Consider the following 13,441-nt stretch of genomic DNA (forward strand, 5'->3'; position numbering starts at 1 on the left):
GAGCCGAGTGTAAGTAAAAAGATACACTGTCATCTTTTTTTTTCTTTTTTTTAACCAGTGTGACATCCCAATTAGGCTTCGTTACTAACTGAAACTGTCTGCAATTTCTTGTGAAACGGGAACTTGGTCTGTTCAAAAAAATAATCTGACCACTTTGCCTTGCCTTATGCGTATATATATATATATATATATATATATATATATATATATATATATATATATATATATATATATATATATACTCATACATACATATATATATTAAAATCAGCCGTGCTAAATTAACACTTTAAATATCTTATGAGCACACTCTTTCAACAGTAGATCCTTACAATATTCATTTACCATACATATATATGCAGATATAATATGTATGTACTATATATATTCATGCACACACATATATATATATATATACAATATGTATTATGTTTGTGTGTGCATATTTAAGACAAGGTAAAAAGGCTGAGTATTTTTGCACACACTACATATACAAAATATATACATATTGTATAGATAAGTGTATTTGACTTATCACAAAAAAGATTAAAAAAATCATAAATCCTAAAAAGAACTAATAATTACAAATGCGTTCTTCTTTCCATAGGTAATAATGTAACCCTTTAAACATTTGGAAAAGTCTTATTTGGTTAACTATTACTAACCTTTACAAAACACAAAGAAAAGAAAGAAACCATAACTGTTCTGAGTACAGGTTTGGGGGTTTAAATGCGTCAGTATCTCAAAAGTGAAAGTCCACTTTTGTATTTCATGGGCTGAGGAGTTGTAACACGCATCAGTTAATCACATCATGGCGCCTCTATCTGAAGATGGGCCTAAATAACACTTTGAAGACTTGGGCGACCCTAGTCTGTGCAGGGCACCATTAAAGGCTGTATGGTTTTATGTAAAAAAGAAGAGTTCCAGGCTTTGGAAAAACGAAAAGCCATGAGATCTGAATTGTGGTGTGTTTGTTACTGTGGGTGGCTTTGACTCTAAAATGGAGATGACAAAGTTGCGTGGGTTTCCTTTTATCATTTGGTATGTATTTTTTTTAGCTAATGATGTATTTCTTACTGTTTTTAGGGGGTTTAGCGATGTAAACTTTAAGAAGCTGTGAGTAGAACTGTATTACTTTGGTGGCTTTGGATTGTGTATCTGTTATTTCATGACTATTTAAAGAAAAAAAAAGAAGCTGAGTATATATTGAGCAAAATATCATCAAGAAGTGCAACAGAATACAAAAACTATTTATGAAGTTTACGATTTAGGACTTGATAGCCACAGATGTATTTATCATTTTCATTAATATTATGAAGCGTCTTGTTTTGGATTCAACTCTATTAATTTATTCTTACACTAAGAACACCGGAGTGCTTTGGAAAGTACAGAAAATATACATGGGGGCATAGTGCCTAGTATAACTTCTCATAGATTTGTATTTGGTGAGACTTCACAGAATAATTATATTATCTCTAACAGGAACTTCAAATTCAAATTAAATATGGAAAATCTATAAAGTCAATCAAATAAAGGATAGATTCCGTACTTGTGTTTCAATTGTTTATTTGACTAAGATGTCTCTACCTCAGATTTTGGAGGTTGTTATTTACGTGTGCCACATTCATCAGGAATTCTCAGAATTATATATTCCTTTAAATAAAGTTGAAAGGCGTATTGAATTTCTTTGTTCATCTTAATCTTCATCTTTTCCCACTTCTATGTGGGTGTCCATGTTTTATAGGTTTAGAAAAGAAGTTACTTTGAGTTATCGTACTTTTCCACCTTTACCGCTGTTTCCTCAAAATAGCTCCTTAAACGGAGCTTCACTATTGTATTTCTAATTACTTTTATATTTTCAGTACTGAATAAATCAAACTGCTTCAACTTTAAACAAAAAAGAACATGTTATACGTTTTTGAATGAACTAAATAATAAATATTTTCCGAAAGTATTACAATTTTAATCAATTCACATTTGTATGACTTTTTATAGATAGATAGATAGATAGATAGATAGATAGATAGATATGAAAGGCACTATATACGATTGAGAGATTTCCTATACATTTCCCTTTCAAATTCAGTTTATGTTATCCATGTATTCCATTTGTAAATATATAATCACTATGATATTATAGACAAATATGCAGTAAGAAGTGATGGTTTCTTTACTTGAAAATTTTGCATAAACAAAGTACTGCTGTTTTTGTTAAAATATGGTGTTTATTTAAAGACGAGGACATGAAAGGTTTGAAGATATCTTAGTTTTCATTTATGTTCCTTGATCACTGAAGAAAATGTTTGTATTGAAGTTGCAGAAAACAGTATTTCCTATGGCCCACTTTTTGCTTTAGTACTTTAAAGGACAAGGCACTATATCAGCACAGCACAGCACACATGAAGAGAGCACCCTGAGCATTCAGTATCCCTCAGCCAAGGGAATCCATAGAGAGAAGTTTGTTTCTTTAGCAGCTGTAATAAGTATGACAATTTACCACACCATTTCTCCTGTCTGAAAGCAATGAAAATTTAAAGCAGCACTAAAATGTATACACAAAAACCACCTTAGAATTGTCTAGCACAAAAATATTGGTAAAAAGTCATTAGAATGCATTTCATAAGAAAGACCCAAAAGACGAACACTTCAACAGATTCTCCCACTAAGTTCATTAATGTGCTATAACCCAAAAAGAGCTATAAACATACACACTTAATTTGCACAAATTAATAACTGCTAACTTATTGTGATTGCTCTGGCAGACCTTGCTTGATTCCAGTGACTTGAATGCCTGCTCCAACCGGTGTTATTTGCAAGGCCTCATGATTGCCTAGGAAGGATTAAACACACAGGAGATCCCACATCAGAGTAATGTAACTGGTCTCCAGTCAAGGCTCCTACTATATGACTATCACTCAGCTCAAGGAGCACTTCTTTTAAAAACTAATCTTTCAGATCTGTGTGCCTAAGCTTCACTGAAGGGTCCTTTAAAGCTGTTATCTCTCTGTTTAAATAATAAAAAGAAAACTGTCCCTTCTTCGTTTTCCTGTTATCTGGAGATCACCAAATGCTCTCTGCCCACCTTGCTCTACCAAATATTCCCTTTAATTCCTGAGAAGATCAGGATGAGTTGGAGCAGAAAGACATTGCCGGCTGATGATTGGAGAAACAAATATTCAGCACCTCCGGCAGATGTGACCTACCGCGCCTGCTCTGAAATCTTGTCGCCTGTTCACACGTCAAAGGGTGTCCAGCCCAGCTGGCCTCTGGACCTGTTGCTACACAGGCACAGTTGTTAGCAACAACTTCTCTCATCCAGTTTCTAGTGCGTTTCAGGAAGCCTACAAACATGGGGAACAACATCTACACCAAGAGCCCTCCAAATGCTCACTAAGCTTCTCGTGGGCAAGGAACACATTTTGGATTAGTCTGCCTTTGTCACATTAGGAGCGCAGAGAGTTCTCCGAGACCAAAGTTTCCTGCCTCGAATGAAGGAGATGACAGGAAAAAATACAACAACAACAGCAAAAGCACCATCAGTGCAACATACAGAAAAAGAATTTTTGTACTCACCGCGCAGGAAGCTTGAATAGTTAGTAAAGTTGTCGAATATACTATTGGAAGCCATGGCTCTGTTGGAGCAAGGAGATGCTTTAGTTGTTTGTGGTTTGCGCCACTCGTGAAGAATGTTACACTGAAACAGAAAAAGAGACAGAAAAATCCCAGAGGAAACTAAGTGCCTGTTTGTAACCAAGAATTTGGGTTTGTACTGCCACAGGAATGCTCCGCCACAAGCAAGAGCAGCATATGTTTGGAGTATCAGAATTATATTAAAAAAAGTTCTCAAAATTAAAGGCAGAAAAGAAAGTAGCCTCAGTCAAAGCATTTGCAAAACTCTCGATCCAAGACAACAGGCAAAATCTGGACTTACCCAAGCTGGCTGGAATGCTTGCCGGGTGGCAACTTGATAAAAAAAAAATTGTACGTTGAGGTTCAGGTGCTCATCTAAAATGTAGGTTGCACCACGCTTGTGGTTCTGTGGTTGTGTGTGAGGCCTGACTAAAGTGTTAACTCAAACTTTGCAGTACAGCTGAAAGGACTTCAGTTAGTCACTCTGTGAGTGGAGAAGGCAGTGTCACGTGAAACGTGATGTCACTAGGCCTCCTCTATTTCTGTGGCTCCCGTTATGATTGGTTTGGGGGGGGGAGAATTGAGTCGACAGGCTTTATTTAAGTCACAGCAAAAAAAAAGAAAAAAAGTTAAAATGAAGAACTTGAACACTAACCATAAAATGAGTTGCAAAAAAAAAAAAAGGTTATTCTACATGTGCACAACAAATTTCCAGCCAGAGCAAAAGTCCTCCCATGTCTACCGGCGCCTCTTGTTTGGTTGATGTGATTCAAAGTGCATCTGTGTTTGTTAGCAATAGTGGTTTCATCTTGCAAACCAACTCCCCACCCTCACTTACCACTTGATAGTATCATAATCTTTGCCTTATAAATGTTCAGAGTGCCAGCCCTTGCAGTTTTTAATCGTTAAGCTGTTTCCATATGTGAACATGGGCGGCCCTCAAAGGCATGAAAGGAAAAAAAAAATGGCTTCCCTAACCCAAGGCACCTGAGGCGGGGATACTTCTTTCTGGCTCAAAGAATCACTGCATTGTCAGGATTTTAACAGAGAAACTGCCTACGGTCCCATTAAATAGGATTCCCAGGGCTTAAGTGGGTTTTAGTTTGAACTGAAACTCTTTGAAAAGGTACAGGGTGCGGGAACTTTGTGGTAAAAAGTCGCGCCTTAGCAGCTCAGATTGTGGGAGAAGAACAGCACTCACAAGGAATGAAATGTTGCTCTATTTTCCGAGATGATGTGATGTAAATTATGGAATTTCCCATCATCAGTTTGATTCCCCAAGATGTATATATGGGAGTGCTGTTGTTAATGGCAATGCCATCCTGGTCCATGGACAGGTTCAATTGCTAGCTAGGTCAATGAATGTGCAGCACTTGCCAGTTCTTCCTGTATTCACAGGAACTTTCTTAAGGTATTCCATTTTATCCCTAAATTCTGATGGTATGTAGGTTAAGCTTATTGGTTACTGTAAATTGACCTTGAGTGTGTGACTGTCAATGTAGCTTATGAAAGAGTGGCTGACTATCTTACTTTCATGAACAAGATGGATCGACCATCTATGGTTCAAATTCTGTGCCTGGTCATAGTTCATGTGGAGTTTCCACATTCTGTGGTTTTTCCTCCTGGTACTCCTATAGCCCTGTCATGGGTTGGTATTTTGTCCGGGACCGATTCCTAAACTGAACCTAACATTTCCAGGTTAGACTCTGGCCTCTTGTGACCCTAAGCTAGATTAATTAAGTTGGAGAATTCTTTGTTTTATTTATATGAATGATCATAATTACATATATGAGTATTTAGATGTACTAGCTGTGCGACCCTTCAAAGTGAAATCTAAGTAATCAATATACACCTCATGTTTTTTATTTGATTAAACAGCAGTACATTTGGACTAATCTAATAATACGCTCTCATCCCTTTCCCTCGCAGACTTTTGCTTTTTCCACAGAGCTATGCATTTTTGTCTCCTCCTCTTAGCATTGCTCATCTAACTGACCACTCTTATAGTCAAAGTGTTTTGCTGGGAAAATCCGATGGTGGTCGCTACCAGCCTCTAGCCATAAAGAGGCTTTAGTTTTCTGACATGCACATTGATTTATTGTTATTTCACTCATTCATTGCCCACCAGTTATCATTAATTAGCATTACAGCTATAAACTTTGTTCATGTGACCTGAGTAGGTGCAAGAAAGTCACTAGCACGCTGCTGTTGCTGGCATATAACCATGAACAAAAGAATGGGCCAATAAGATAAATTTTCTTATTTTTAGACCCTTGCTTGGTATTTTTATTACCATTCTTCTACGTGTTTTACAAATTGTTCAATTTTTCATCATAACCCAAGCGACTGAATGGACACACAGATACACAGACACACACATAGACACTTGCCCTTTTATCAAAGTGGGTGAGATGATTTCTGTCTGTCTTGCAGTTGCTGTCTTTTGGATGTATTCAGCACTCCCATTTATAGTGCACCATCTATTGGAATGCATTTTGTAATGCATGATTTAATAAAATGCATTGCATTTTTCATTCCTAGAGAATTACATTACAATCATTAGTACTACTTTTATGACTCTGATACCAAAAGGCATATAACAGTGACAGAGTAATCAGATGGACACACAGATACACAGACACACACACCGATGCTTGTTCTTTCATTAAGGTGGACAAGCTGATTTCAGTTTGTCCGGTAGTTACTCTCATATTCAGTATTCTCATGTGCAGTGCACCATCATTTAGAATGTATTTTGTAATGCAGGAATGCAAAAAATGTATTGCATTTTTCATTCCAACAGATGGCACATCACAAACATTAGAACTGCTTTTTCAAATCCCATGCAAAATGACATATAATAGAGACATAGCAACTGGACGGAGACACAGATACACACACACAGACACTTGTACTTTTATTAACATGAATGTAAAACACACTGAGTATACAGTATATATATATATATATATATATATATATATATATATATATATATATATATATATATATATATAGTATTTACAGAAAGGAGTGTATCATATATTTATACACATAGCAAAAGAGAGAGGAAGAGACAGAGGTTTGGAGAAACATGGTAGCTATTTGTATACTGTATATGCTCTCTGGTTAGTGTGAACACATTTTTAATAGAAATACTTTATGGACTGGTTTGGTGAGCCTACACGGATAAAAATGACATGAAAGCAATTCAAAAGACTCTTCTTTATCACATCCTCGTCAGACAACTGCAAGTAAAGCAAAGGATGTATCATACAGAAAAGGTTACACGAAGCTGTAAACCCAAAAGCAACATAGTATAATCAGAAAATTTAAAAAGTACAAACATGTATTTCTAACGTTACACCCTGTAGATTAAGACCTATGCAACTTACGGTTTAAAATGTGGATTTTTCTGTTTTGCTTTTTAGTTATTACAGCGTTAGTAATTGGAGGAAATACATTAGTTGAAGAGTTAATTTTATGCTATTTAGTTTCATATCTGATTGTTAATGCACAATTAATTACTGATATAAATGTATGTTAACGAAGGTCATGATGTCTGTAAGTGCATGAACATTCCAACCCGGGAAAATCTATCTATCCATCCATCCATCCTTCAATTAATTTTCTTCTGCACTTATTTAGTTAGTGATTGTACGGCACTTTAAACATCTTCATAGAAATAATTGGACACCATAACTTAATTCCATTTGGATGCTAGGAAAAGTAATACTTAAAAATTTAATTCATTCAGTTATTCGGAGCGTTTTTAGTTTTGTTATCTGGTAAAGTAGTTTTAAAGGAAGATTAAGTAACATGCGAGAGTGCAACCTTACTTCTTGGGAAATAACAAATGTGAATTCAGTGTACTTTTTTTTTTTTTCTTTTTTTAAAGTAACATGCAGTGGTTGTCGTTAACCCATATGAAGGATGGATAGAACATTTCAAAGTTATTTTGAGGAGAAGTACAGGGCTCCTTAAACAAAGTTTTAAAAGATGTGTCAGAGTAGCAGATAGCAAAATAACCAAATATACCCATTAATTTTTTTTTTACTTTACCTCACATATACTGTAAAATACTAATGCTGATAATGTGGAAGGTATATACAGTAGCTATAAAAGGCATATAAACGCTACTAATAATTCATTTATTCTTAAACCTGCTTATTCCAGCATGCAGTATTTGGAATGTGGAGGGAAACCTGAGCAGCCAGACACGCATACAGACAGAACAGGGAGAGGGAGAACATGCAAATTTCAGTGATACAAACCATCATACTGAAAGTGGGAGACAGCATTTGCAACCATGGCCCTATCAGAAATTACACATTTTAATGTACTTAATATGTGTTTAAAAAATATTTTTAGGAAAGAGGAAAATTATATATTTTTAGCAATGTGTGAAAGAAGATAAAACTTAGCAAAAAATGAAGAATTTGCATGTTAGGCCATTTGCATTAGTTTCATTCAACAAGCAAACACTGTTATCCAGTCCAGGTTATCAAATCCTAGAAACACTGTTGAATAAATGCTCTCGACTTTTTACTACAATGTGTTAATAACAAATTACAGGTCTTTTCAAACTAAATATACTGTCAAGGCTTGGAGTGCCGGGTCTCAAAATTGTGTTAGGTGCGCCCGTTAGGTGTTGTGTCTGCCCGTACATTATCCACTACAATGAAATTCTTTGGAAAACAAAGTCACTAGAATTAATTAGCATAGGAGTGATAAAGTCTATAAACCCTGTGCGTCAGGTAGAAAAACCATATCACAGAAAAACAACATTGGGGTGAAAAACTGTAATGTTTAAAAACATTTTCTCTGAAGACACATGTGAAACAGGGTTACGTGGTAGTTATTGCTTCTGCTTCATGGTTTCAGGAACCTTGGTTCAATTCCTGGCCCAGACACTAACAGTACAGAATTTGTATGTTCTCCCCTTATTTTTGTGGGTATTCTAGTGTTTTGACACAACAAAAACCCAATGCAGTTATGCTAATTGGCAACCAGGTCAGAGGAAAAGTGTAGATTTGAGCATGGGTGTGCCATGTTGTTATCCACAGCTGCTTTATATCTTATGGCCATTAGTGGTTTATAAAATGGAGGAATGGACATGTAGAGAGCGTACACTAAAAGAACGGTGATTAGACAAAATGTGTTCATTTTTAAATGATTATATAATCTACTAAGCTGTTTGAAAAAACATAGCACAATACAATCACATACCATAACATCTTCATGTTAAAACTAATACTTAGAGTCAAACACAGTTTTGCTTTTTTTTTTTTTTACAGTTTAAGTAAAATCTTCAAAAGTATGGTTTATGTTTAGTAAGGTATAGCAAATAACATTAAATTACATTTTAAAAGATAAAATAAGGCAATCAAAATGGAATAAAAGCGAGATTCCAGGTCATTTGATGCATATTGCTACAGCCTAGCTGCAACGCGTTGAGGCTTCTTGTAAACTCATTTTCTGAGGAGCTGCATTTTGTGGTCAGGTAATGCTACACTGAGAATGGTTAGCCATTTGACAAATGTCAGTGTTGTTGGAAAAATTCAGAGCTGCATTAGTCAGAGGGTGTTTATTTTTGAGAAACTGAACCCTGCTATTCTGGCCTCTGTATCTTGTTACCTCAGAAAATACCAGCAATGAGGTCGCATTTAATTCTATAGCCAGTATGATAAACAGATATGTAAATACAGAAAAAAACACTAAACTCAATGCCTAAGAAGGACAACAAAAGAAGCATATATCTGGAAACTTTCATAAAGCCATGAGCTCTCGAGAAGCTTTTAATGTCAGATTTTCTGTCGAGCTTGCAGCAACCTTAGCATGCAGTCTTGCTCTTTCTCCTATTTTAGTGGAATATAGTTTTATTATCTTTCTTTCCATCAACTAATATAGCCAAATTTCACCCTGGGGTCAAATAAAATTCTATCTATCTATCTATCTATCTATCTATCTATCTATCTATCTATCTATCTATCTATCTATCTATCTATCTATCTATCTATCTATCTATCTATCTATCTATCTATCACCATCCCTGATTCAATGCTACTTCTCTCTCTTAGTGGCATATCAGTTATTTTTCAGACTAAATTTCTTAATTATTTTCTCCTGACCCTGCAATATGTTTGGTACAGTGTACACCAGTATATATACTAAGATGTTTGTAACTTTTTTTATACATGTGTTAGGCTCTGTTAAGCACAGAACAAGATCCAAATATCAATTAATATTAACTTGATTCTACTTTGTCAATCTTTCAAGTGTGACTAATGGCAGACGTATGTAAAAGTCTGTGAATTGTGCACTGAAAATGCGTTTTGTATCAGGAATTTGGCAGAGGTGAGTAAAAGTAGATTTCTGAATAGAGGAATTAATTACCAGTTTTTGTAATGGAAACCAACATTTCAGTTGCATAATAAGCTCTGTGGGCAATCAGGTATAGTTGTCAAGAGCAAAACTGAGAATGCTGCTTTCAAGCTTCTCTTCCATAACACCCAACCCAAGTTAACAGGGCTGACTCCCATAGGTAATGTAAAAATGCTGTTATCATTCAGGCATTGTGAGTTACTGGAGAGCTGCACGACTAGCCTTCCAAATACAGGAGTGTTAAATGTTGAAGTGTCCTCTATTTTTTCCTCCATGTCCATCAGAGATTTCTGCCTGCTTTCATTTGTTTCACCAGGAGGCAGGAATCCATCTGTACACATTAATTTTGTAGCTCTGCTCGTGTGTTTGTGTTCTTCTTGGCAATTCTCAGCACAGCCTGTGCACCTGGAGTACAGTTGATGTTGCTTCATTACCCCAGATGTTATCATCTGACAGTTTTTTGCTCGTCTCTAAGAACTTTGTTCCTTTAATCTTTCGTGCTCTTGTTCAAATTTCTACATTTTTTTCATTGTGCTACTGTTGAATGAAATGCAACCTTCATCTCTTTTAACGGCCAGCATGTTGTATTTCCTATAGCTTTACCCATGGTACAGTTTAGTTTGAAAGGTGCATGAGAAAAGAAACAACAGTCCATCATCATCATCATCATCATCATCATCATCATATAGTTCCATAGTTGTGGCAAAGGAAGATTTGTGTGAAATCTATTTTTATATAAATAGATGGTACCTGACTACAGAAACTGTAATCCGACTTGATATTGCATTTGAAGTGGCTTGGAGGAGCACCTCTTTGTTCAAATAGCCTAACCAAAATGTTACACAGCTGTGTTTTTTTTTAGGGACACCTCTTTTTCATGACCACACCCCTTTTTCTAAGTTAGCAATGACTCCTGCCATTAGGCAATTGTTTTGCACGTACCCACCTTCAAGTTATTCACAGTTTTCTCACTCAAAATAAAAGAAGTGGAAATTCAGGAAGTGGTCTGTAGGTGGGTACAAAATTGGCTCATTCTCAGGAAACAAAGTGTTATGGTGAGGGGAACCTTCTCAGAATTAAATAATGTTAAAAGTGGTGCCCATCAGGGTTTAGTGTTGGGGCTGCTGCTCTTCTTAATACATATAAACACTCTGGATAAGAATATAATCAGTAAGATGGTTAAGTTTGCAGATGATGAAAACTAGGTGCAAGGGCAGATAATATAGAATAAGACAGATTATTACAGAGGGACTTGGACAGCATACAGATTTGGCACATTTGTAGCTAATGAAATTTAATGTAAGTAAGTCTAAAGTATTATTCATAGAAAGTAGAAATGTTAGATAAGAATACACAAAAAACAGAAGGTCTGAAACATGAAAGTAGACTAGGAATCATAGTGGGCTCATTCCTATCTAAATCCAGAGAGTGTACAGAAGCAACCAAGAAGGTTAATAGGATGTTATGTTACATATCACAAGTGTGGAGAACAAGTCAAGGGAAGTTATGCTTAAGTAATAGAGCACACTAGTAAGGCCTAACCTGGAATACTGTGTTCAATGTTGGTCTTCATTTTACAAAAAAAGACACAGCAGCGCTAGGGAAAGTCGAGAGGACAGCACCTGTGTTGGTCTAAGGACTAAGAGGTATGAGCTATAAGAAGAGAATGAGGGAGTTGAACCTTCTAAGCTTAAGCAAATGATTAAGATGGGACATATCTGTTAACAATAATGAAATGGAGTAGTACAGTAGATTTCAGTTGTTACTTTAAAATAAATTCTGCAAAGAGAACACGGGAACACAGGTAAAAGCTTGTTGAGGACAGGTTTCACACAAAATATTAGAAAGTTTTTCTTCAAGTAAAGAACCATAGACACCGGGAATAAAATTGCCAAGTTGTATGGCGTAGAGCAGGAATTTAGGGACCTTCAAATCTTTACTTGATGTTATTTTTGTAGAATTTAAAAGAATAGGATTGACAAGCTCTTTGGGCTGACTGGCCTCTTCTCATCACAACATTTCTAATGTTCTAATAATAGTGAGGCATTGTATATGCACTGGCAGTCAAATTTTGGTTATGATCTTGTTTTTTTTGGAAACCGTTGCCTGTTATATAGCTTCACGTATCCCATTTAAGGATGCAGTTTAAGTAAGAGTCACCAACATAAATGAAACATCCTGAAATCCCAAAATTGACAGCTTAAGGCTAAAATGGTATGATGAGTATCAACAATGAGTGTCCTAAAGTGGCATTACCTCTGAAATGGTATGATAACCTTCACCTACTTTCTCTCCCTCAACTCATTCTGCCTGTAACATTCATTTCTTAAAAGAAATTACAATTTAGATTTTTCAAATTTTTTTTTGTTAAATTGAAAATGTCCACCCATCCAATTTTTCATGCTCATATTTCCCATTATAGGGTCAAGAACTCTTTGCAAGGCTGGAACTAATTCCACACTTGACTCCCATCCTATACTGGAATCAACACTCACATTTCTACTCACATCTGGCCAGTTTTGAGTCGACTACAATTTACTTCATTTATTGCAAATAGAGTTAGGTTCAGTTTCAGCCTGGTTTTGTATCAAAATAGCAAATGTAAATCATCCTGGTGTTGTATCAAAATAGCAAGTGTAACATAAGAAAATTTCTTTCAGAGGTGAAAGCTCAAGGCTTGCAGTCATATAATCTGTTAGCCACCATGTTGAACTGTGTGCAGCAGTGGCACTGAAATGGAGCTGTATTGATTGCAGTTGCAGAGTTAGCTTCCACATTTAAGTAAGATACTTTGAAATTCTTGCAGGTTGACAAATCGTCATTATCTTACAACTTGGCAATGCTTCCATGTCAAGTTGGATTGCATTTCTGATTTGGTGGTATGCTTTTATCAGTATTTTTGGATGATGGGACAACAGTGGAAAGACAGAGTATTGGCATTTCAGTCTGGTTCCTACACTGGCATCTTTGGGTGATGAATGTTCTAAGGAATCTGCATTCTTACAAATGGCTGTCCTAAGACAGATGATAATTAAGATAGATGACAGTTTACCAAAAGTACAAAACCTATGCCTCATGTTTGATTACTGCAATGCACTCTAGAATGCAGTATACATTTGCTATTTCAGGTGGGACTCTTTAATTCCTTCCAGTGTTCTGAGTTGAAGGTATTCGAATGCGCACCCCATCTCATTCAGTGTTTAAAATAAAACATCCAAAATCATTCTATGCCTTGCTTGGCAGGCTCAATACACAAATGTCATGAGGCATGGTGTCGAGAGTGTATTTTGGGTCCTCCCAATAGAGGGATTCTTTCTTGGTCTTTTGGGTTGTTTTTACTGAATTGCATCTCCTTCATCTTGCCGTATATTGTTGGGTCCAGGTTAAACTGCAACCCTTTGTTGTAGTAGAATGACCATCCAATTCC

General features: G+C 36.0%; 1 protein-coding gene across 2 annotated transcripts in view; it reads right to left on the reverse strand.

Moving 5' to 3' along the window:
- The window catches only part of runx3 (RUNX family transcription factor 3), a 123,641-nt gene extending 118,915 nt beyond the window's left edge, over positions 1 to 4,726 (reverse strand). The window contains exons 1-2 of one of the 2 annotated variants that reach the window (XM_039740721.1): positions 3,932 to 4,726; positions 3,574 to 3,632 (exon numbers count right to left, since the gene is read on the reverse strand). In XM_039740721.1, the coding sequence (XP_039596655.1) occupies positions 3,574 to 3,628 (55 nt within the window). In that variant the 5' untranslated portion in view covers positions 3,629 to 3,632; positions 3,932 to 4,726. Of the gene's footprint in view, positions 1 to 3,573; positions 3,695 to 3,931 lie in introns of both variants that reach the window. The other variant, XM_039740720.1, reaches the window with a different exon arrangement.
- Between the last annotated feature and the right edge of the window lie 8,715 nt (positions 4,727 to 13,441).

This window comes from Polypterus senegalus, chromosome 17 (genome assembly GCF_016835505.1).
Source record: "Polypterus senegalus isolate Bchr_013 chromosome 17, ASM1683550v1, whole genome shotgun sequence".
Lineage (NCBI taxonomy): Eukaryota > Metazoa > Chordata > Cladistia > Polypteriformes > Polypteridae > Polypterus > Polypterus senegalus.